Here is a 26,271-nt window from a genome sequence, read left to right on the forward strand (position 1 = left end):
CTGATAAGGACACTAACCCCATCATGGGGACTCCACTCTCATGACCTAATTACTTTCCAACAGTCCTACTTCCAAAGACCATCACATTGGAGCTCTGACATATGAATTGGGGGGGGGACAAAAATATTCAGTCCATTGCAACAATGATGACTCGCCAGCTCCAGCACTTCCTTCATATTTACCAGTCAGCACTCCCCATTCCACTGTCAGCAAGAGCCCACCCTGTGTCTCATCTATCTATTTATTATGTGTATATATTAATGGATTTCTATTATCTTCAAGGATTTATGATTCATTGTTGTCCTGAATTATTTTGGTGCTCAAATTGTCCTAGATTTGGCCAATGACAGCCCCTTCAGCCTGGCTCTTGTGTCCTCGTGACGTGTCTCCATCATTCTTTTTTTGACACTTTTTAATCTTATGGCAAAACAAGATGTTTTGAGCTCACTTTGTACTTTTTCTCCCCCAGCCCTGGAATATGCCATTTCTACAAGGAGTCCTGCTTCCTGGTGGTGTGGAATGGTATTAGAGCCCAAGATCTGCATATGAGGCATCCTAATAACTATTTTGCTTCTAGCCACACACACACACATACGTAATCACATGCACACAAACATAAAATATATGCATACACATATAAACGTACATATGTAAACATATGTGATGGTTAATTTTATATGTCACCTTTAGTGGTCACAGGGTGACCAGATTAAACATTATTTCTGGGGGTGTCTGTGAAGGGTGTTTCTGGATGAGATTAGCATTTGAATCAGGAGACTCAGTAATGTAGATGACCCTCTCCAAGGTGGGCGGACATCGTAATATCCACCGAAGGCCTCAATAGCACAAAAGGCAGAGGAGGAAGAAATTTGCCCCCTCTGTCTGCCTCACTGGGACATCTCATTTCATCTTCTCTGGCCTTCAGACTGGGATTTACATCATCAGCGCCTCTGTGTTCCAGGCCTTTGGACTTAAACTGAATTATACCACCAGCTTTCCCGAGTCTCCATCCTACAGACCGTAGATCGAGGGACTTCTTGGCCTCCATAATCACATGAGACAATTCTTCATAATAATTATAGATATAGATATAGACATGGACAGATAATCAGATATCAGATAGACTGTTTTTCTGGAGAACCATGAATTGTACAAAATACATATATACACACTTTTTTTAAAGATTTTATTTATTTATTTGAGAGAGAGAGAAAGAGAGGGTGATCGAGAGAGAGCACACAAGTGGAGGGGGGAGGTGCAGAGGAAGACAGAGAAGCAGACTCCCTGTCGAGCAGGGAGCCCGATGCAGGGCTTGATCGATCCCAGGACCCTGGGATCATGACCTGAGCGGAAGGCAGATGCTTAACTGAATGAGCCACCCAGGCGCCCCCACACATTCTTGTACCTATTTTCGAAATCATGATCTCGTACCAACACCTTCAATTCCATTCTGTCTCCCCCATCCTGATTTTGTCTCCCTTTATCCACAACGAGAACCCTGGCTCCCAACAATATCAAAACTCATTGGCTCAATCCTATGATAGATCTAAAACAGTTTCTGAATTATTTTGCTCATATCAGTATAGAAATCAAATCAAATAAAAAAGAATGCAAGATTTGTTTGCGATTTCCCCACAACCCCAACCCTGACCGAAACTGAGGACAAATACACAAATGGAGTATACATAAGTTACTTGGATCAGTTCTCTTCCTTTTTGTGTGATTATATTATTCACTGGAAATGCTGCTGGGTTCATTTGTTTTGGTTTGCTTTCAGTTTTAGGTGTTTGTGATCTCCTCATTCTTGTTGACTTGATGTTATTTTTTGAGTATATCAAACATTAATATGCTTCCCAAAGAAAAACCACACAAAAAAGTATACTGAAAGGAAGTCACTCCCTCCATATCCTGTCTACTTCATTCCCTACTCCCCATGCCCAATCTATTCTAGGTAGCCTGCTTCACTCCTTTCTGTTGTGTTGTCTCTGTGGGGTTTTTTTTAGTAAAGATAAGCAGATGTATGTCCCTTCTCTTATGTATCCTCTTTCTATATATGCATTTTGCTTTTCCCACTTAACAATGTAGATTGGAAAGCACTCCGTGTCGATTCACAAGATCGTTCTCATTCTTCTTTGCAGCTGCAGAGAACCCACTGTATGTTTCACAGTTTATTCAACCTGTCTCCTGTGTATAGACATTTAGGTCATTTTATGTATTCTGCAGTTAGAAATAACGTGGCAATGAAAAACTTTCCATGTATGTATTTAACTACTCTTGGAGGTATGTCTTCAGGGAAAACCACCGTGAGTGTGGGTGTTGGGTTCTAGAGTTAGGGTATATGTGATCTCGTTAGATATTGCTGTATTCTCTTCTACCGTGGTTGAACTGTTTTGCATTCCCACCAACAACATAGGAGAATGTCTGCTTCCACAAGGCCTCACCAACAGAGTGAATTATCAATATGTTGAATTTTTGTCAGGCTGATGAGTGAGAAATGGTACCTCAGCGTGTTCTTTTTTTAAACTGTTTTATAGAGATATAATTTATACAGCTGACCCTTGAAAAACATGGGTTTGACATGCATGGGTCCACTTACATGCAAATTTTTTACACTTACATGCAAATTGCTTACATGGGTCCAATTACATGCAAATTTTTTACTGTACGGTAAGTATGTTTTCTCTTCCTTATGATTTTCTTCTTTTTTTTAAAGTAATCTCTACAACCAATGTGGAGCTCAAACTTACAACCCTGAGATCAAGAGTCGCATGCTCTACCAACTGAACCAGCCAGGTGCCCCTCCTTACAATTTTTTTTTTTAAAGATTTTATTTATTTATTTGACAGAGATAGAGACAGCCAGCGAGAGAGGGAACACAAGCAGGGGGAGTGGGAGAGGAAGAAGCAGGCTCATAGCAGAGGAGCCTGATGTGGGGCTCGATCCCGTAACGCTGAAGGCAGACGCTTAACCGCTGTGCCACCCGGGAGCCCCACTATTTTCTTAATTATATTTTTTTCTCTTGCTTATATTTTATTGTAAGAATACAGTATGCATTACATATAATATAATATAATATAATATAATATAATGTAATATAATATTTGTTAATAGACTGCTTATGTTATCAGTAAGGCTTGTCATCAACAGGAGGCTATTAGTAGTTAAGTTTTGGGGAAGTCAAGTTATTAGTGGATTTTCGACCACCTTTAACCCCCATGTTGTTCAAGGGTCAACTGTATATCATAATATTCACCCATGTAAAGTATAGAATTCAATGTTTAATAGTAGCTTTACAGAGTTGTGTAATCATCATCATAATCTGACTTTAGAATGTTTTCATCACCCCCAAAAAGAAAACTCATGCCCCTTAAGAGTCACATCTCCCCTCCCCCAAGCCCCAGGCAACCATCAATCTACTATCTGTCTCTAGAGATTTACCTATTCTGTACATTTCAAATAATGGAATCATACAATAAGTGGTCTTTTTGCCTGGCTTTTTTCACTTAGGGTATCTTCAAGGTTCATTCATGTTGTAGCATATAGCATGTATTTCTTTTTTATGGCTGAATAATGTTCTACTGATATATGGATATATCACATTTTATTTATCCTTTTATCAATTGATGGGCATTTAAGTTCTTTCTACTTTGGGTTATTATGAATAAAGCTGTTATGAACTTTCATGTAGACGTTTTCGTGTGGATGCATGTTTTCAGTTGTCTTGGGTGTATACCAGGAGAGGAATTTCTGGGTCATATGGTAACTGTATGTTCAACTTTTTGAGGAACTACCAGAATTTTCCAAAGAAACTGTACCATTTTGCATTGCTACAACAATGTATAAGGGTTCCAATTTCTCCAGATCCTTACCAACACTTGTTACTGTCTGTCTTTTTTATTTTAGCCAGTCTAGTAGATGTGAAATGGTATTTCATTGTGGTTTTGATTTTTATTTCTCTAACAACTAATGATGTTCCGTCATTTTTCATGTGCTGTTGGCCACCCATATGTCTTCTTTGGAGAAATTTCTATTCAAATCAAATCTATTCAAGTGTGAAATCTTTGATCTTTTAATTGACTTGTCTTTTTGTTATTGAGTTGTAGCATTTCTTTATATATTGTGGATATTAAACCTTTATCACATATATATATTTGCAAATATTTTCTTCCATCTGTGTGTTGTCCTTTCACTTTCTTGATGGTGTTGTTTTCAGCACAAAAGTTTAAAATTTTAATGAAATCCAGTGTATCTATTTTTTTTCTTTTATTGTTTGTGCTTTTGGCATTATACTTCAGAAGTCATCGCCTAAGCATGGATCATGAAGATTCACCCCTATATTTTCTTCTAAGAGTTTTATGGTTTTAGCTCTTACATTTAGGTCTGGTTCATTTTTAGTTAATTTTTATATATGATGTGAGGCAGAAGTCTAACTTCATTCTTTTGCATGTGGATATCCGTTTGTCCTAGAACCCTTCATTGAGAAGACTATTCTTTCCCCACTGAATTATTTTGGCACTTTTGTGGAAAATCAATTGACCACAAATAAAATGGTTTATTTCTTAACACACAATTCTTAAGGCCATTTTATTTCTTTTTTTTATGACTTAGTAAACGTATTTTCACATGTTTAATGGCCATTTTGATATATTATGTGTGTGTAAGTTGTGTCTTTTGCCAAATTTTCCATAGGATGTCTTTTTGTCTTTTTTCCTCAGATTTTTAGAAGTTCTTTGTGTATTAGAGATATTCATCCTTTGTGATGTAAATTACAAATATTATCTGCTTGCTCGTCATGTGTCTTTAAACTTTGGTTGTGGTGTTTTTGGTCAAGTAAAGATTTTTATTTTTATGTAGTCAAGTGAATCATTTTTAAAATATTGAATCTTGATTTTAAGACACAGTTGTTGTTGTTGTTGTTTTTAAGATTTTATTTATTTATTTATTTGACAGAGAGAGACAGCCAGCGAGAGAGGGAACACAAGCAGGGGGAGTGGGAGAGGAAGAAGCAGGCTCCCAGCGGAGGAGCCTGATGTGGGGCTCAATCCCAGGGTCCTGGGATCACGCCCTGAGCTGAAGCAGACGCTTAATGACTGAGCCACCCAGGTGCCCCAAGACACACTTTTAAAGCTTTTCCCTATATCCAGATTATAGAAAAATTCATCCATGTTTTCATCTAATCCTTGTCTGGTCATCTGGTTTCGTCTTTTATGTTTAAAACTCTGTTTTATCTTCATCGTTGCTATTGTAAATAGTTCTTTTTACTACAATATTATCTAGTTGATTATTGTGTGTATGATAGCTATTAAGGGGCACCTGCGTGGCTCAGTCAGTTAAGTGTCTGACTCTTGGTTATGGCTCAGGTCATGATCTTGAGGTCATGAGATGGAGCCCCATGTCAGGACTCCATGTTCAGTGTGGAGTCTGCTTGAGATTCTCTCTCCATCCCCCTCTGCCCCTCTCCCCACTCATGTGCGTGCTCTCTCTCTCTAAAATAAATAAATGAATACATACATAAATAAAATCTTTTTTTAAAAAAAGAAAGCTATTACTTTTTGTATGTTAATTTTATATACTATACCTTGCAGAATTATTGTGCCATTTGAGATAGTATTATTGATGCTCTAGGTTTATCGGGTATACTATCATGTCTTTGACAAATAGAGATAGTTATATATTTTTTCCATATATTATATATGGAATATATATATTAATATACACACATACATATTTTTCTGCCTATCTTGACTTCCTTTGTCTAACTGTATTGTCTTACGCTCCCGGGACAATCTTAAATAATAGTAGGATTAGTGGGTATTCTTGCCTTATTCCTGATCTTCTTAGTATCTTCCCCTTAAATAAGATACTGGCTTTAGGACTAAGGTAATATGTTTCATCATGTTAAGGAAGTATTCACCCATTACTGTTCCCTCAAGAGTTTTGTTTTTGTTTTTGGTTAGTTAGTTTTTATCTGTTCATGGATGTTGAATTTTGTCAATGTTTTTAAAGCATATATGAGAATAAGCACATGATTTTTCTTCTTGAATCTTATATTGATACATAATATGTTATATTATGTCGAATTATATTAATTATATTATATGTATACATATCCTAATATTGAATTATATTAATACATATCCTAATATTGAACCATCCTTGCATTTCCATTATAAACCCTATTTGGTCATGGTTTATTATTTTCTTAATGTGGTATTTGAGTCTGTTTGCTAATATTTTATTTCAGATTCTTAAAAGGAATATTTGTAAGTGGTATCAGTCTATAATTTTATCATGTGTGGGATATCTTTATCAGCTTGAAATAGCAATGCTAACTTACTTCATATAAAGAATTTACAAGTTCACCTTCGTTTTCTCTACTTTGGAACAATTTATGTAGCAATGGGACTATTTTCTAAGATTTGGTAGAATTCTCTTATGAAACTATCTAAACTTGGTGTTTTGATGTGGGATGGTTCTTTGATAACATTCTACATTTCTTCCTTGAGATTGATTTGTTTAACTTTTTATCTTGGGAAGGTCAGCTTTGATCAACTCTGTTTTCCTAAGACATTATCCATTTCATTAGGTTTATAAATTTCTTTGCATAGGGCTATGACTGTAAAGGACTCTTTTATGACTTTCTGGCTTCCTCTGTATTAATAGCTACTTTCCTCTTGTTGTTTCTTATTCCACATATTTCTGCTTTCTCGTCTGCATACATTTCTAAGTTAAATTAGCTAGTGGTTTGTCTATTTTCTGACTTTACATAGATTCTGGTATGCAGCAATTCTGTAACTTCAGTAATTCCCTTATACTTCATCATTGTTAGATATAAGGTTTTTAAATTTTCAGGTAGAAAATTATGCCCGTTATTACATTCTCAGATCCAAATTCACTCTTCATTGCCTGCTCTGTGAAAATGGATATGGGCCCTTTAAATATTGTGCCTTTGTCAGTTGGCACATGTTTAGCTTTGACAGTAGAGGGCACTGGAGAGACATGGCAGGAAGAATTCCCATTCACTCACTCAGTAGGCTCGCTCAGCACGGGTGGCTTCTCCAGGGTCAGGCCTCTGAGTTTTGTGAGCCTGTCCCTTGTCTAGTTCCTGCAGTACAGAGAGCTTCTCTAATGCAACTCCTTCATGATACATGGCTGCTCCAACTCCATGCTCCTGAAGCTGTGGCAGTTTCCCCAAGGCCTGGTCCTGCAAGACACAGGAGCTAACAACACCTAGCAAGTAGCAGGCTCCACAGGCACAGCCCATCAGGTAGTTTCATGACGATGGTGAGATACCTCCTATGAACAGTTCCCAGCACCCTCTCGGACAAATTTCTAGCCATTCCTGGGTGAGCAGTTTCCAGCAAGCTCACTAGTGTGGCATAACAATAACCTCCCTGCCATTCATAGATCCAGGTCCATGTCCTCTCTAAGAAGGTCTGTCTGGCTCTTCATCCTAGAGGGGCTTCCTCCTTAAACACACAATCTCAGCCCTAGGGAGCATGACTGCTTCTTAGTTGGCCATTCTTGTGTTCTTTAGAGTTCCTTCCTCCCTTCCATAAAATTAAAATATCTAATACCAAAATTTTATGTGATGTATATGTTGCTACAATATTTAAAAATAAGCCTACAGCTAGCATCATACCTAATGGTGAAGAGTGAATGCTTTTTCCTGAGATAAAGAACAAGTAAAGATGCCTGCTCTCACCATTTCCATTCAATTATTGTAATGCCTACTAACTAGTGAAATTAGGCAAGGAAAAAAAATGGAAAAGAAAAAGCAAAATTCTCTTTATTCACAGGCAACATAATCATCTATTCAGAAAATCCAATGGAATCTCTAAAATAACTGCTAGAAGTAATAAATGACTTAGCAAGTCTGTAGGATATGATATCAACACACAAAAATCAATTGTACTTCAATGTATTAGCAACAAACAATCAGTAAGTGGAATTCTAAAACCAATATGATTTTTGGGCATCTGGGTGGCTCAGTTGGTTAAGTGTCTATCTCTTGGTTTCAGCTCAGGTCATGATCTCATGGGTTGTGAGATTGTGCCCTATATCAGGCTCCACACTCAGCAGGGAGTCTGCTTGAAGATTCTCTCCCTCTTCCCCTCCCCCTCTCTCAAATAAATAAATAAATCTTTTAAAAACCACTATTTTCAATACTATCAAAAACTGAAGTCCTGGGGGCGCCTGGGTGGCTCAGTCGTTAAGCATCTGCCTTCAGCTCAGGGCGTGATCCTGGCGTTCGTTCCGGGATCGAGTCCCACACCGGGCTCCTCCGCTGGGAGCCTGCTTCTTCCCCTCCCACTCCCCTGCTGTGTTCTCTCTCTTGCTGGCTGTGTATCACATAAATAAATAAAATCTTAAAAAAAAAAAAAAACAACCTGAAGTCCCTAGGGATGCATCTGGCAAAAGGTACGCAAGACCTGTGCACTCAAAACCGTAAAGCATTGCTGAGAGAAACTAAAGATGTATATAAAGAGAGATATACCATGTTTATGGGTTGGAAGATTCAATATTGTTAGTATGTCAGTCCTCCTCACATGTATCTATATATTCTATGTTATCTCAATCAAAGTCCCAACAGGTTTTCTTTTTGGTAGAAATTGAAAGGACAATTTTAAAATTCTTATGGAAATGCAAAGAGCCTAGAATATCAAAATTACTTTGAAAAGAACGAACATTGGAGGATGAATACAACCTGACATCAAGACTTATTATAAAGTTACAGTAATCAACACAATATGGTATTGGCATCAAGAGAGACAAACAGATCAATGAAGCAGGGTAGAAAGTTCAGAAATAGATGCCCTCATGTTTATGGACCACTCTCTTTTTTACAAAGATGCAAAGGCAGTTGAGTGGAGGAGGGACATCATTCAACAAATGTTGCTGAAAAGGGGTGCCTGGATGGCTCAGTTGGCTAAGCATTTGACTCTTGATTTCAGCTCAGTAGTGATCTCAGAGTCATGAGGTTGAGCCCTCCCCACCCTGTGGACTCCACAGTGGGTGTGGAGCCGGCTTAAGATTCTCTCTCTCTCCCTCTCCCTCTGCCCCTCCTCTCCACTCTCTCTCTGTAAAAAAACCAGAAACAAAACAAAACAAACAAACAAAAAACAAATGTTGCTGAACAAATGGATATCTATATTCAAAAACAAAAAACAAAGTTTGATCCATACCTCACACCATATACAAAAATTAACCCAATGTGAATAATAGACCTAAATGTAAACCCCCAAACTCTAAATCTTCAAGAAGAGAACCTAGGAGAAAGTCTTTTTGACTTTGGTTTAGGCAAAGATTTCTTATATATGACACCAAAAGCATGATTCATAAAAGAACACATTGACAAATTGGACTTTATCAGAAATTTAAAATTCTGCTAAAAAGACAAGGCAAAGACTAAGAGTCAGTATCTGCAAGTCATATATCAGATAAAAGAGTTACATCTAGAAAATATAAAGAACTCTCAAAACTCAATAATAAGAAGACAACCCTTATTACAAATGGGCAAAAGATTTGAACTTATACTTTACCAAACAGATATACAAATGGTAAATAAGCACATGAAAAACATGTCCAACATCATTAGTCATTAGGGAAATGGAAATTAAAACTACTATGAGATATCCACTACATATCTATCAGAATGGCTAAGATTAAAAAACTGACCCAAAACAAGTGTTGGTGAGAATGTGAAGGAAGTAGTTTTCATACAATACTGGTGGGAATGTAAATGGTAAGACCACTTTGGAAAATGGTTTGGCAGTTTCTTAAAAACAACAACAACAACAAACCACCATGTGTTCCATCCTTTCTCCTACTAGCCATTTACTAGGAGAAAGGGAAACATGTGCCCATACATAGATATGTATATGAATATTTGTAGCAACTTTACCTGTAATTGTGAAAACATGGTATAGCCACACAATCAACAAACTGGTATATCCATACAATGGAAAACTATTCATTAACTAAAAGGAATAAACCTTACAATATGGTGGAATCTCAAAATAATTGTGCTGAGTGAAAGAAGCCATACCAAAAAGGGTACATACTGTATATATTCATTTACAGAAATTCTTAGAAAATGCAAAGAAATCTGTAGTGATGTAAAGCAGACCAGTGGTTGCCTGGGGATAGGTGACTGGGGAGATAAAATAGAGAGGGATAAATAATACTATTTAAAAATGTGCAAAGTGTCTGAGTAAACATTTTTCCAAAAACTGATATACAAATGGTCAATAAGTACATAAAAAGGCATTCAACACTATTAGTCATTACGAAGTGGAAGTCAAAACTACAACGAGCTACCCTACATATAAAAAAACATCTGTACCATTTCACATTTCTTTATAAATGGCTGGTGGGAATATAAAATGGTGCAGGCATTTTGGGAAATCCTTTGCCAGCTCCTCAGAAAGTTAAACGTAGAGTTACCATAGGCCCAAGCAATTCCACTCCTCAGTACATTCCCAGCACAACTGAAAACATATGTTCACACAAAAACATGTACCTGAGTGTTCATAAAAGCTTTATTCATAGTACCCCCAAAATGGAAACAACCCAAATGCTCATCACCTGATGAATAAACACAATGTGCTATATCCACACAATAGAAAATTAATCAGCCATAAACAGGAATGAAGTACTGATACATTACACAATATGGATGAACCTTGAAAAATTATGCTACATAAAAGAAATCAGCCACAAAAGGCCAAATACGCTTCCATTTATATGAAAATTGCTAAGGGGTAAATCTTGAAAGTTCCCATCACTATACATGGTTATAAAAATTTTTTCTTGTGATGAGAACTTTCAAGATTTATCCCTTAGCAACTTTCAAATATGCAACACAGTATTTACTCTAGTCACCATGCTGTACATTACATCTCCATGACTTATTTATTTCATGACTAGAAGTTTGTACATTTTGACCCCTTCACCCATTCTTTTGCCACAAGCCCCCCCCCCCACCTCTGGCAACCACCAGTCTCTGTATGTATGGGTTTGGAGTGGTTTTGGTTTTGTTGTTGTTTTAAGTCCCACATATGAGTGAAATCATAGGTATTTCTCTTTCTCTGTTTGACTTATTTTACTTAGCACAATGCCCTCAGGGCCCATCCATGTTGTCACAAACGGCAAGATTTTGTTATTTTTCATGGCCGAATAATATTCCATTGTGTGAATGTGTATCTATGTCTCTCTCTACCTATCTATCTATATCACATTTTCTTTATCCATTCATCTATTGATGGGCACTTAAGTTTGTTTCCATGTCTTGGCTATTGTAAATAATGTGGCAATGAACATGGGGTACATACATCTTTTTGAGTTAATGTTTCAATTTTTTTTCTTTTCTGTTTCAAAGATTCATTTATTTATTTGAGAGAGAGAGAGAGAGAGAGCACACACACAGGGAGAAGCAAACTCCCCGCTGAGCAAGGAGCCCGACACAGGGCCTGATCCCAAGACCCTGGGATCATGACCCGAGCTGAAGGCAGATGCTTAACCGACTGAGCCACCCAGGTGCCCCAAATGTTTTCATTTTCTTCGGATAAATACCCAGAACTGGAATTACTGGATCATATGGTAGTTCTCTTTTTAACTTTTTGAGGAACCTCCATGCTATTGTCCATCGTGGCTACACCAATTTGAATCATACACTTCAAATTGGTGAAACATATGGTATATGAATTCTATCTCAATAAAGACATTACAAAAGATAGAGAAGCACATACACACACACATACACAGGCCCACAAAGAAGGCACCCTTTCTATAGAAGATCTTAAGTGGATTGAGCCGTGCAGTAAGTTTAAATAGGTGATGCTAGGCATGAAGAAGAAGAGAGCTAATAAAGAGCCCCCACAGAGTTGAGAGCATTGTTATTGGCCCAGTTTTACAGGTGAGGAAATTGAGCTGTATAGAAATTTAAGGTCATGTAGCTAGTACAGAATGGAAGCCGGATTCCAACCCAGGAGGTTGATAGCAGAGCTGGGGCCCTTAACTGCCGCGTGACTCTGTCTCCTGGGAACTTGTGATTCTGCTCTAAGATAAAGACAAGGTGCAGAATACCCATAACTGAAAATCTCTCAGTGACATAACTCTCTCTTCCTAAGGCAACTCCTCAGCCCTCATCAGAAACACTCATCACTTCGGTGCCTATCATCTGTTTCACAGACATTGTGGAAGTCTTGGTTTCTGCAATTTCCAGAGCAAAATTCAGGACAAAGCAATCCCTTTGAAGATATTCAACATGCAGCTTCTCTCCTTCAGGGAAGTGATGAAGTGATGTCTGTCTGCCAATGTGAATACTCAGCTGAGAATGATCAGATAGAAGAGGGCTTTGTGACACAGGACCTGAATGTCAGAGCAACCTCTGAAAACTCAGAAAAACATGAAGGTATATAAGCTTTTTTGAATTTTCATGACTACCCAGGACAACACTAATTTGTCAGTATAAATTTAATATAGCAGATTTCTATTTCTTACCAGACATTCTGTGCTTTTATGTAAGTATAAGATTTTGTTTGTTTGTCAAACCCTCATTTTTATCTGACTATCAAATAAATACAAGGACAGAAATCTTTCTCTGCATTTTGGACTATTTCTGTGAGCTCGATATCCATGTGTGGGATAATCCCAAATTAAAGGGTATGAACATTTTTAAGGTTCTTGATCCTTGTTTCCAAATTACTTTGCAAAAAGATTGAACCAATTTACACTCCCACCAGCAGTGTATGAAAATATATTTAAATGCAAATTCCAAGCTGCAGAGTCTCTTTCTTAGGTATTTCACTTAAAAAAAAATTTTTTTTAATGCTAAGCAAAACCCGACCCAGGATGTTAAAAAAAGAAAGTCTGATATAAAAATGGAGTAGATAGTTAAAACAGCTTGGGCAGAAATAAGCTTTATAAAGGCCCAAGCAGGCTGATAAAAATTTTAAGGCATCATAGCCGAGCACAATTCTGAAGGGACCATTAACAATTTGGCTTAGATTAGGATAGCGACCGCCAAGAATGTCGGGCGTGGTCCATGTACCAAATTCCAGTTTAGAGAAAGCAGGGTATTTTATTTTTTTATACTTCATTTTGTTCTAAAGACGATTTAAGATACCTAAAGGGAGGATCTTGAGAAGTAGCATTGTGTCTGAATAATCAATTCCGTGAAGATGAAATGAACCCACGCCCTCAGAACTACGATCAGCGCTTATCTCTACTACACCGAATGCCTCGCCTCTGTAATCTGAGTCCAGCTTGCAACCACAATGACCGCCTCTACGTCTAATAATGGGGCACAGTGATTTGGGGGGGTGTTGGGAGCGGGGCAGACAAGGGTAAGCCCACACTCCGCGTACCAATCCACTGAATTCTATACAAACCTCAAAGGTTCTGGGACCTCAACCTTCAGGCAGGACCCCCTACCCACCTCCGCCAGTTATTTGGGAACCAGCCCCATCCCCGCCTGCTAGGCTTCTTTTACTACTTCTATGCCCCCTCCGACCCGCTTCCACGAGAAGGAGAAAGAGCTGACGCCCGAGGAGGAGCCAGAAACTCGATTTGACCCCTCTCCACTTCTCCTTTCTCACTTTTGTTCCTCCTTTCCTGTTGCCTCTCCCTTCTTCCCTTTCTTTTCTTCTTTCCCCATGCTTCCTCCTCGCCTCCTTTCCCTGCCTCTTCCCCCGGACGGATCCCCGCTTCGCCTCCGCTCCTCCGGCTCAGAGCTCCCCTCCCCTCCCCTCTTCTCCCCACCGCCCTAGCTCTCCGCTCGCGGCCCCATCCTGCAGCCAATCAGCGCGCGGCCTTCCGCGGCCCCGCCCCCGCCGGCCGTTCCGGGCGGGCCCGGTGGAGCCCAGGCCGCGGGTGCGGAGGGCGGCGTCCGCGGGGCGGGGGCCGATGGGGCCTGGCGGACGGGCGGCGCCGGTGCGGGGCTCGCCTGGACGCGGGTGTGCGGGGCTGTGAGGGGGCGAGGCGGGCGCTGCGGCCCGCCCGGGATGGGCCAGCCCTGGCCTGGCGGGGCCGAGCCGGAGGCGAGGGCGGCGCGCGGGCCAGGCCTGCCGGGCGGGCGGCCCGGGGGCTGAGGTAGAAGTGGGCGCGGAGGAAGGGGCCGAGCCAAGGCAGTGGGTGGAGCGGCGAGGGGGGCGGAGGCTGGGCCGCGGCGGGCGAGCGGAGCGGCGCGCCTGTCCGGGGCTCGGTGGCGGCGGCGGCGGCGCTTGAGGAGGCAGAGGCGGCGGCGGGCCGGACGAGCGCCCGGAGGTGGCGGACGAGGCGCCGGGGGCCCCCATGGGCGGGTGTGTGGGCGCCCAGCACGACTCCTCGGGCAGCCTCAACGAGAACTCGGAGGGCACCGGAGGTAGGTGAGCGCCAGGGGGCAGCCTCGGCCCCCCATTGTTCCCGGCCAGGCCCGGCCACCTGTCCCGGCCCCTGCGGGCCCGCGGGCCGCGCGGCCGGGGCCCCCGCGCCCCTTTGTCATCCCCTCCTCCACGTCACTCCCCGCGCTCCGCTTCCGGCCGCCCCGCCGGCCGCGGGGTCGCCCCCTGCCCTCCCGGCCCCTGAGGAAAGTCCTTCGCACGCCGGGGATGTAGCCCTCGGCCTTTCGACCCCACCGCTTGGGCTCGGGAAACTCGGGCTAGAAACTGCCTTTCTTAGCCACCTCGCTCCCTCCCCAGCCCGTTTAATTATTCAGGAACAGGATGGCGGCGCTGGGGTTGCAGAAAAGCGAATTGATGGGGGGTTGGGGAGGGGAGCCTAATGCATTCCCTCCGACGGGCCCCGCCACATCTCTCCGCACCCTTCCTCGTTCGGCAGAGTTGGCTGGTCTCAGCTTTCCTGAGTTTCAGATGACAGCTGCCCTGGTTGGTTCCAGTTTGGCCATTTAAACCTGCAAGTTTCTGGAGCTTGGCTGGGGAAGTCTCAAGTGGCCACACGCATTATTTTAAGGAGGGGTGGGGAAACAGTCCGCCCGAGGAAAACGTGGCTTCTTGCTACAGCGTGCGGGTGTTGGGCCAGTTTGCTGTCGGAGTGGGCTAGTCAAATTCCTGTCTGCCTTACGTAAAGGAAAATATGTAGGATAAAAGTACAAATACAGGAGTCCGACTTAGCCCAGTAGGATCAGTACTTTAAAAGTTTTCGAACACGGAGCGAACGCACTTCTAATTTGTCGTAAGTAGTTTGCTGAGGAGAGCTTTTTAATTCGATCGGCATTGTAGTGTAGCGCTATAATAATAAAATTAATTCTACCTTTACTTAAATGATCTTTGGCTGAGTCCACTCTATAGCTTGTGTAGAGGGCAGAATGTTTTAGTGGAAGAAGAAACAGCTAGGAATAGCAAAGATGACAGTGTTGGTTTTGTTCCAACCTTCTGTTAGATGTCTCAGAATGTGGGGCATATTTATAAGTTCCTAAACTAAGTCGTTTGGGGATGAGAGGGTTTACAACTTTTTCTTATACTAGCTTTAGACCAGATGCTTGCCCTCTCACTTGAGCTCCATCTGTAAACTGTGTACACCTAACATTTGACTGATGAGTTTCCTGAATTACATGATATTTGCCACGCCACCTCATTAAAATCTGTGGGTTTCCTGTATGATTAAATCCTGGGCAGATAGTCTGAGAGTTCAGTCAAATGTGTCTTGAAAAAAACTTGTCCATGAAAACGCTATTTAATAGTGCATTTCATGTCATAGCATTATTATTTGGTGGTGCATTAGCAATGAGATCCTCAGTGACAACAAAGCAGAAGAAAAAAGGGCATGATTTTGAAACAGCCCTGGGGTAAGGTCAAATTGGTGGTCACAGTGATTCTTTCTGCAATTGAGGTGACCATTAATGGTACCAAAATATATTAGTATGTGCTATAGGTAGTGTTTAGTTTCAATTACATTTAATTTTTTTGCACTCACTTAAAAATTTTAATAAACATTTTTCTCTTCTTGGTAATGAACTTGAACGAATTTATTTAAGCCTTTTGGTAATATGACTTATGACCAGCCAGGCATTACTAGCATGGGCCTTGAAGTCTTAACTTCTGGTAATTTATTACTAGTGGTGTCTTAGTTAGATAGCCCTAGTATCAGTTTCCTTGAGAACGGAGTTCTCTAGACTTAAAGCTGCACTATACCTTTCCAAAGTAAAGTTTAGAAAAGAGGAACACCAACTACCAAACCTCTGTTTTCTCCTGAAGAGGAAATAGGGGCCTCATGTAACTGGGATGGAGGAAGGAGCTGTGTGGGATAAAAGGATTATTTCCGGAATTTAATTATGGAAGCCTTTCTTCGTCATTATTGTCATGATAGTTAAGAGTTAATTGTGGTTTGAGGGGCGCCTGGGTGGCTCAGTCGTTAGGCGGCTGCCTTTGGCTCAGGGCTTGATCCCGGTGTTCTGGGATCGAGCCCCACGTCGGGCTCCTCTGCTGGAAGCCTGCTTCTTCCTCTCCCACTCCCCCTGCTTGTGTTCCCTCTCTCGCTGGCTGTCTCTGTCTCTGTCAAATAAATAAATAAAATCTTTAAAAAAAAAAAAAAAGGAAAAGAGTTAATTGTGGTTTAAAGGAATTAGCTCAGGTGAGTGTTTCAGGTTAACATATTAAATAGTTTTTGCTTTTTATAGTAGGTTTTTGTTGAGAAGAGAAAAACTATTTTTCCTAAGGGTGTTGGCACAGATCATTTGCTTTTCAAACGTAATGGTTCATAGTTTTAATCAGGACTTTTGGGTTGTGAAAAATTCTTTTATCAACATGAAATAAAGCCTTCTGGTGCCTTTCATGACCGTTTTAATTACATTCACAATGTTGTTGAATGTAATGTTGAATCTCACCATTTTAGATTGATTTGACTCTTGAGGATCAGCTAGACTTAGTAAAAAAAATGACTTTTTAAAAAATCTTTTTGGCCATTTAAGATACTGTACTTTCCCTTTCCCTCTGGATTTAAGTCTTTTATGTATGCAAGTTAATTGTGGTACATGAGAAAAACTTCCTTACTTGGTAATTTACTTCTTTGAAGGAATTTGGGAAATTTTTGCAAAAGACCGTAGAATACGGAAATTGCTTAATTCACATTATAAGATTTCTGTTACATGTTATTTTGGAATCATTTGTAATATCTTCCTCTGGCATACTTTGCCTAGAATTGTTTTTGAGTTTCGGCTAGTTTGACCATTTTTTAAATGCCTGATATTCATCAAGACAAGCATATTATATACATTATAAGAGATTATTTAGCAGTTCACTCCAAGCTTCCGTGCTTCTAGAACATTTTTTAGACAGCATATTCTGTATGGTTCTCTGTCTTATTATAATGATATTGTGATGCTGAGGTTGGAACTCGTGACCTCTAGACAAGGCTTTATTTCAGTCCATGGCATTGGTTAAGGAATTAAATCTCATGATTTTTAAAAATAAATATATGGGAAAAAACAGTAAAATGAAATTAGTTGAAGAGAGCCAACCAGCTTCTTTTCTTCTTTTGTTCACCTCTTTAATGAATGTAATGATGTACAAAGTAGGTTCTCACTTTCTGGGTATATCATTTATTCTTACTTTCAGTGATATCCCAAGAGGACTAACCCTTGGTGGTCATAAGTTTCCAGGTTTACAGCAGGATGACTGACTGCTAAGCATTCATTTCTTTATTTCAGAATGCCTTGAGAATGTCATGGAATTCTTTTGGTTATCCATTTATAGCAGCCTTATAGACTACCTACTTGATGATTAACAGTGGTTTTTGAATAATAACAACTACCATTTATCCAGTATTTATTATGTAACAGGTGTTGTGCTAAGTGATTGTTTTCTCATTTAGTCTTGAACAAACTCTGGGAGGTGAATAATATCTCTATTTTGTGGATAGATTGAAGCAGGGAGAAATTAAATAACTTGCTTAACATCGCATAGCTTACAAATGGCAGTCAGAAACTTGAACTCAGGGCTGTAATAAAAAATGTTTCTCTTTTTTTCTAGTTTCATTTTTTAACTTGTGATAAAATGCATATAAAACTTGCCATTTTAACCATTTTTCAGTGCACAGTTCGGTGGCATTAATGACACTCACAGTGTGCAACCATCACCACTGTGTATTCCCAAAATTTTTCACCTCTCCAAACAGAAACTCTAGATCCATTAAGCAGTACCGCTGTTCCTCTCTCCCAGCCCCTGTTAACTTCTAAATCTACGTTTTGTCTCTATTAACTTATCAAGTCTAGATATTTCATATAAGTGGAATCATACAATATTTATCCTTTTGTTTGTGGTATATTTCACTTAGCATAATGACTTCAGGTTAATCCGGTGGTAGCAAGTATCAGTACCTCATTCTTTTTATGGCTGAATAATATTCCATTGTGTGTGTGTGTGTGTGTGTGTGTGTGTGTGTGTATATCACATTTTGTTTATCCATTCTTTTATTGATGGACATTTGGGCTGTTCCCAGTTTTTGGTTATTGTAAGTGGCTATGAACTTTGGTGTACAAAGAGCTGTTTGAGCCCCTGTTTTTGATTCTTTTGGTTATAATATACCTAGGAGTGGAATTGCTAGGTTATATGGTTTACCTTTTTGAGGAACTGCCAGTAGCTGCATTCTTTTACATTCCAGCAGCAACATACAAGGGTTTCAGTTTCTCCATATGTTCACCAACACTTGCCTCCCATTTTTAAAATTACAGCCATTGTAGTTGGTATGAAGTGGTATCAAACTGTGGTTTTGGTTTGCATTTCCCTAATGACTAGTAATGTTGAGCATCTTTTAATTAAAGTGCTTCTTGGACATTTGTTTATCTTCTTTGGAGAAATGTCTGTTTAAGTCCTTTGCCTATTTTTTTATTGGGTTGTTTTGGGGTTTTTTGTTGTTGTGTTGTGGGAGGTCTTTATATATTCTGTATGTTAAGCCCTTATCACATGGGTGATTTGAGAAAATATTTTCTCCCATTTTTGGGTTGTCTTTTCACTTTTTTTTTTCTAGGGGGCACCTGGATGGCTCAGTCAGTTAAGTGTCACTCTTTATTTCGGCTTAGGTCATGATCTCAGGGTCATGATCAAGTCCTGCATGGTGCTCTGTGCTGAACACAGAGTCTGCTTGCCCCTCTTCCTCTGTTCCTTCCCCCTGCACACACGCCCCCCCCCCCATGATGGCCTTTGATACAGAAAAGTTTTTAATTTTAATGAAGTCCAATTTATTTTTTCTTTTACTTCCTGGGCTTCTAGTTTTTGTTTTAAGCATATATTTAATCCTTCACTGTTGGAGAAAGAATAAATATATAACCAATAATTCACAAGTCTAACTTAAATAACAATTTACTTTCTTAACTATGAATAGAAAGCTGTTTTAAGTTTCTTTTTTGTCTTATATGGTGAAAAGGTTGATTAGCAATAAAATGCTTTTTAAAAAGTTGACAAAAGTAATCCATAAACCTACTTCAACTTCTTAATCAAGAGATGATTGTTATATTTTCTGCAGAAGCATTTTACAATCAACAGGCATTGAGTACCCACAATATGCCCAACATTGGGTTGGTTGCTGTTGTTCCAGAAAAGGAATCATGATTTTATTTCTTGAGTATGTCAAAATCCTTTTTTAGGAAAGCGTAATAAAATATGCACACATGAAATAACTATAAAACACTATGCAAAGAGATAAATATACCATAGGATGCCATATACCATAGGGTAAACTGTGCAAGTGCTGAGGGGATAAAAGAAAGTAGGGGTCTGAGCTGCTCAAAGGTATGGTCCCTGGATGAGTAGCTTTGCAGTAACCTGGGAGTATGTTAGAAGTACAGACTCTCAGGCCCCACCCATGACCTAGTAAATCAGAATCTGCATTTTAACAAGCTACTCAAATGATTCTTATGCATATTAAAGTTTGAGAAGCACTGGTACAGGATTGCTTACAGTGGGAAGAGACTAAAGGGAGGAACCCAACAGGAAAAAAATGGCATGAGTTGGTAATTTATTGGATATAGGGATACATAAAAGAAAGTAAAGTACAGACCGTTTCTGACTTATGATGGTTCAACTTACGATTTTTCGATCTTACAATTTTATGATGGTGCAAAGTGATACATATACATTCAGTAGAAACCATACTTCAAGGTTTAAATTTAGATCTTTTCTGTGGCTGGTGATAGGTGGTATGATACTCTCTTGCGATGCTGGGCAGTGGCAGCAAGCTGCAGCTCCTAGTCAGCCACGTGGTCAGGGTGAAGACGGTAAGCAACCAATACACTTACCATGCTGTTTTTAAGTATAGTATTCAATAAATTTTATGATATTTGACACTTCATTATAAAATAGGCTTTATATTAGATGATTTTGCCCAACTGTAGGATAATGTAAGTGTTCTGAGCACATTTAAGATAAGCTAGGCTAAGCTATGATCTGTAGGTTAAATGTAGTTTCTTTTTTTTTTTTTTTTAAGATTTTATTTATGAGGGAGAGAGAGACAGCAAGAGGAGAGGGAGAAACAGACTCCCCGCTGAGCAGTGATCCTGATGTGGGGCTGGATCTCAAGACTCTGGGATCATGACCTGAGCCCAAGGCAGACACTTAACCAACTGAGCCACCCAGGTGCCCCTTAAATGCATTTTCAACTTAGGATTCATAGTTTTCAATTTATGATGGGTTTATTGGAATGTAACCCCATTGTAAGTCGAGGAAGATCTATAATCCCGTATATATGAATCTGGGTAACCAGGAATATTGAGGTGGCTTGGCAGGTTTTGGGGAATAAAAAAGAGCTATCTGGAGCAAGCTGTAGTTTGCCTTTCAGTATCTTAAGGTTTAGCTGACAGAATTTTTTTTTTTTTAATTTTCAAAGGTCTTTTTTTTTTTTTTTTTTTAAGATTTTATTTATTTATTTGACAGAGATAGAGACAGCTAGCGAGAGAGGGAACACAAGCAGGGGGAGTGGGAGAGGAAGAAGCAGGCTCCCAGCAGAGGAGCCTGATGTGGCGCTCGATCCCAGAACGCCGGGATCACGCCCTGAGCCGAAGGCAGACGCTTAACCACTGTGCCACCCAGGCGCCCCCTAGCTGACAGAATTTTTAAGTTGGGACATCATGTAGGATGGTTCAGAAGTTTAGGTATGGAATTCCTAGATGTTCAGGTTATGAATGTGGATTTTGGAGTCAGCTGGGGAAGGTGAAGGTGTAAAAATAAATGACTGCTATAAGTAAGTGAAAAGGGGAGGAAAGTGCTAAGAATTGAGTCATCAAAATTTCACAGAGGGGCGCCTGGGTGGCTTAGTCGTTAAGCGTCTGCCTTCAGCTCAGGGCATGATCCCGGCGTTCTGGGATCAAGCCCCGCATCAGGCTCCTCCGCTGAGAGCCTGCTTCTTCCTCTCCCACTCTCTCTGCTTGTGTTCCCTCTCTCGCTGGCTGTCTCTCTCTGTGTCAAATAAATAAATAAAATCTTAAAAAAAATTTTCACAGAAGATGGAGAAATGAGGTGATTACCTCTAATCGGGTCCTGACCATAGTAGGTACTTAGTATACTGAATTTTGTTGAATTATTGGGAAACATAGGATATAAGGTCTGCCTGTGAAACTTATAGCTCTGATTGTATTTGAACAGACATTCTTGTAATTTCAGAAAATAATTTTGTTTGGGGGCGCCTGGGTGGCTCAGTCGTTAAGCGTCTGCTTTCGGCTCAGGGCGTGATCCCGGAGTTCTGGGACTGAGCCCCACATCGGGCTCCTCTGCTAGGAGCCTGCTTCTTCCTCTCCTACTCCCCCTGCTTGTGTTTCTCTCTTACTGGCTGTCTCTCTGTCAAATAAATAAATAAAATCTTTAAAAAAAAAATAATTTTGTTTGTTAACCTCTCATTTTAGTGTGGTATTTGGAGAAATTCTGCCTGTAGTTTGTTACTCACATCCAAACTCAAGATAGACTTCTTGAGCATTCAACCCCAGAATATGCCAGTAGCTCTTTTGAGGTTAGTGTATGTTAGAACAGACACATTTCTCTGTAAAACCTTGTTTTCCTTCTTCACCAAGAATATCGTTATCTCTTCCTTATGTTTTTTCAGTGTCCCATATATTCTGCACATCATCTACCTAGGTTGTTTACTGAATTTTCTTATGCTTCTACTCTTAGGGCTGGGTCTGTAATTAAAAATGAAGCAGAATTGAGCATGAGGAGGATTGAAGTTTTAGCCTGTGCTTATCCCCTTTTTTTCTTTTTTTTAAGATTTGTTTATTTACTTATTTATTTGACAGAGAGACAGCCAGTGAGAGAGGGAACACAAGCAGGGGGAGTGGGAGAGGAAGAAGCAGGCTCCCAGCAGAGCAGGGAGCCTGATGCGGGGCTTGATCCCAGGACCCTGGGATCATGCCCTGAGCTGAAGGCAGATGCTTAACAACTGAGCCACCCAGGCGCCCCAGTCTGTACTTATCCCAGATGTGACAGTGGAAGTAAAAAGTTTTTGTATTTTCTGCGTTGGTAGTTCTGAGGCTTTATAAGCAGGATGCATAAAATTTTATACCAATCGGAGAAAGACGTATGTGAAATAGGAGGCATTTACTTTTTTTTTTTTTAAGATTTATTTTGGGGGGGGGTGCAGAGGGCGAAGGAGAGAGAGACTCTCCAGCAGACTCCCCACTGAGCAAGGATCCCGATGCAGGGCTCAATCCCATGACCCTGAGATTGTGACCTGAGCTGAAATCAAAAGTCTGACGCTTAACCAGCTGAACCACCCAGGCACCCCAGGAGGCATTTACTTGATGTAAAGTAGAGGGTGGTTGATTTTACCAGGAGGAGATTGTTGTGGGGAGAGACCAAAAGGAAAATAAGGCAGCAAGAAGGTATAGGTTGGAAATCCAGTGGAACTCTGATTAGGTAGGTTTGGTAGGTTATGAGAATTGAATTTAGGTCAGGGATGCTACAGTTGAAAAATACTGAGATATGGAGAATCCTTTTTGGGAAGAGATTTAAGGACTCGAGTTTATATTAAAAATTGATATGGGATGTTGTAGCCCCTACTTAATAAGCTGCCTTCTGTTGGGCTAGTCCCCTTTTGTTTTCAGTTTTCTAGCAAATAAAAGGTTGGTATTTCTCCCCAGTCAAGATTATCTTGGAATTTATGTTGGAATGGCATTTTTAAAGATTCTTGCTATGGATATTAAGTGGGCTGTTTTTTTCATCTCTGACTTTATTTAGGAATCATTTGCTAGTACTGTATACTATGAATAGAATCTTTAAGCCATTAGAAATGATGAGGATGTTCATTCTTCTGATTTTTTGATAGCCCTAGTCTATAGCACCTCTCTTATGGAAAAATTTATAGGATGGATTTTATTTTTAAATTTATCTGATTTTTTACTGTAAATGCAAAGCTTTGGCAGCATGTTGCTAGTAGTACTATACCCGGGTGAGTCTTCTGATAAGAATGATTACTGACTGTTAATCACTTGTAATAAGGAACTTTTGCCATTATATTAATAAATCAGTTATCTCTCTTGTGGTTTTTGACCAAAACACATTCTTCTCTTGTTGCAAGAAAGCGTTAGGTTGACTTCGTTAAGAACACGATCATATTAATTGGGCATCATGATCAATTTGCTGATTTAGTGATTCTCTCATTTTTCCTTACTGCAGACCACCTGAATGGTTTATCTTCATTTGGTGGACCATTGCATCTGATTCTTCCCGCCGCCCCTCACCATCCCTACCCAGCTTTCTGCTTCTGCTTATCGGGCATACTAGGCTACCAGCAAGCTCCTCATGATTCTCTGGTAGTTCAAGGACCATAGGTTGAGACTTTACTGACGCGTATGTACTTACAAGATGCATGTGTGTTGGCCAAGAACAATCAGCATGTTTTCACCTTGCATCAGCTACTTTGACTTGCAGTCAGCAAGAATCAAGTTTGTTTTTGAATATATTCCATATATTGAGCTGAGAGGTTAAATATTGCTGAGTATACATTGGGTGTTATAATGCCATTTTTTGCATGTTTGCAATAAAACTTTTAGGCATTTCCATTATAGCTCTGTTTTCGGAAGTGGAATTTCTGTTGAAGTTAGATGTCTAAAGAAAAAAAATCTTAATGTGTCAAAGTCATTTTAAGTGAATTTTACTTGAGCATGAGTGAGGTCTTGATACACACTTGTCCAAGATTTGACTAAATAATGAGTTAGTGACTTTTGGACTTTTCTGATTAAGTCCTCACAGGAAACCCTTCAGATAATTTTTTTGCATTTACTGTAATTGGCTCCTAGGTATAAACAAAAGCAGACCTATTTGCATCAGTTCAGATAGTTCCATGCTTTGGACTATGTGACAAGAGTATCAAAGGGGTAGAGTAATAGATAACCCAGATCACTCAGTTTTGCTTTATGATAAACTATCACTTTTAACTCAGGGCGAACACTATTTTTTAGGTAAGTTGACGATCCTTTCTGAAACTTTTAAAAATAACCAGCCTCCATTATTTCTAACTGCCAGCACTTGAGGCTAACCATAAATAGAGATATAAATAAGGCCTGCTCTGTGATATCAAGTAGCTTATGGTCTAATGGAGGAACCGTGTATTTAATTAGGAAGAGTTTTAAAAGCCTCTATAGCAGTGAAAAAAGGATTATAGAAGGGCAGAGAGCAGTGGGGAGCAGGGTCAGAATACTTCACTGAAGAGGTGGTATAAGTAGTTGGTCTTGAAAGCAGAGTAGCGGAGGAAAAGCAGATGGTCATCCTGTATGCAGAGGAAATTGCTTGTGTAGAAATACGAAAGGGGCGCCTGGGTGGCAAAGCGGTTAAGCGCCTGCCTTCGGCTCAGGGCGTGATCCCGGCGTTATGGGATCGAGCCCCACATCAGGCTCTTCCCCTATGAGCCTGCTTCTTCCTCTCCCGCTCCCCCTGCTTGTGTTCCCTCTCTCGCTGGCTGTTTCTATCTCTGTCAAATAAATAAATAAAATCTTAAAAAAAAAAAAAAAGAAATACGAAAAAACGTGGCATTTTGGGGGACTGGCAAGAAGTTTGTGGAGGGGATAGGTGCAATGTGAAGTTAATTAAGTTATGTTGTCAGATTTTTAGAAGGCATAATTGCCACAATGAATAGACCAAGTTAAGAGACAGTATTTAGGGGGCGCCTGGGTAGCGCAGTCGTTAAAGCGTCTGCCTTCGGCTCAGGGCGTGATCCTGGCGTTCTGGGATCGAGTCCCACATCAGGCTCCTCCGCTATGAGCCTGCTTCTTCCTCTCCCACTCCCCCTGCTGTGTTCCCTCTCTCGCTGGCTGTCTCTCTGTCACATAAATAAATAAAATCTTTAAAAAAAAAAAAAAAAAAGAGAGACAGTATTTAGGTGATACTATTTAAGTGGGTTTGTGTGTGTGTGTGTGTGCATGTAACAAAGTCTTTCCCATTTAATGCTGCATTCTGAGATTATTTTATACAAAATTCTGATGTACACTAAGTTGTTACAATCTTTAGCAGGTTTTAATTCTTTTGTAATTTTTAATCATACTGTCACATATTAAGCGTAAGAAATGTGTTTAACTTTTTTACGTGCACAAGGGGCGCCTGCTGGCTCAGTCAGAAGAGCATGCAGCTCTTGATCTTGGGATCATGAGTTTGAGCCTCACGTTGGATATAAAGATTACTTGAAAACACACACACACACACACACACACACACACACACACCTTTTTTACTGCACATGTATGTATTTGTTTGTCCCAGATCAGTTTTTGTCTCTTGGGTCCTAGTTTTCTGGCACATGGAAAGAGTTTGTGCTAAGATTCTGCAGACCTGCCTGAGTTTTAATCTCTTAAGAATAGGCCTGCATTAGCTGTGGTACTTTGGGCTCAGTTTCTTACATAGTTGAAAGAAGAAAATGGATTAGATCATTGTCAAGATTGTATTGAATTCTTTTTTTTATTTTTTTTTTTAAAGATTTTATTTATTTATTCGACAGAGATAGAGACAGCCAGCGAGAGAGGGAACACAAGCAGGGGGAGTGGGAGAGGAAGAAGCAGGCTCATAGCAGAGGAGCCTGATGTGGGGCTCGATCCCGTAACGCCGGGATCACGCCCTGAGCCGAAGGCAGGCGCTTAACCGCTGTGCCACCCAGGCGCCCCTGAATTCTTTTTTTTAAGCATTTTTAATGACAATTTTCAAGCATACTGAAGAATTGAAAGACTCTAATATAACAAACATTTGAATACCCATCAATTGTGTGTGTACATGTGTATAAATATTTGCTTAACTGAGAGTACAGACATTCTGACACTTCAGCATGCAAATACCATTATCACTCCTAAGGTCTAGTCCATAA

The 26,271-nt window shown here is 40.1% G+C and overlaps 1 protein-coding gene across 1 annotated transcript in view; it reads left to right on the forward strand.

Moving 5' to 3' along the window:
* The first annotated feature begins 14,211 nt into the window (after window positions 1-14,211).
* UBTD2 (ubiquitin domain containing 2) overlaps window positions 14,212-26,271 on the forward strand; it is a 65,062-nt gene continuing 53,002 nt past the window's right edge. The window contains exon 1 of the mRNA XM_040630292.1: window positions 14,212-14,365. Within this exon, the coding sequence (XP_040486226.1) occupies window positions 14,296-14,365 (70 nt within the window). The 5' untranslated portion in view covers window positions 14,212-14,295. The remainder of the gene's footprint in view (window positions 14,366-26,271) is intronic.

Source organism: Ursus maritimus, unplaced genomic scaffold (genome assembly GCF_017311325.1).
Source record: "Ursus maritimus isolate PB19 unplaced genomic scaffold, ASM1731132v1 scaffold_15, whole genome shotgun sequence".
Classification (NCBI taxonomy): Eukaryota; Metazoa; Chordata; class Mammalia; order Carnivora; family Ursidae; genus Ursus; species Ursus maritimus.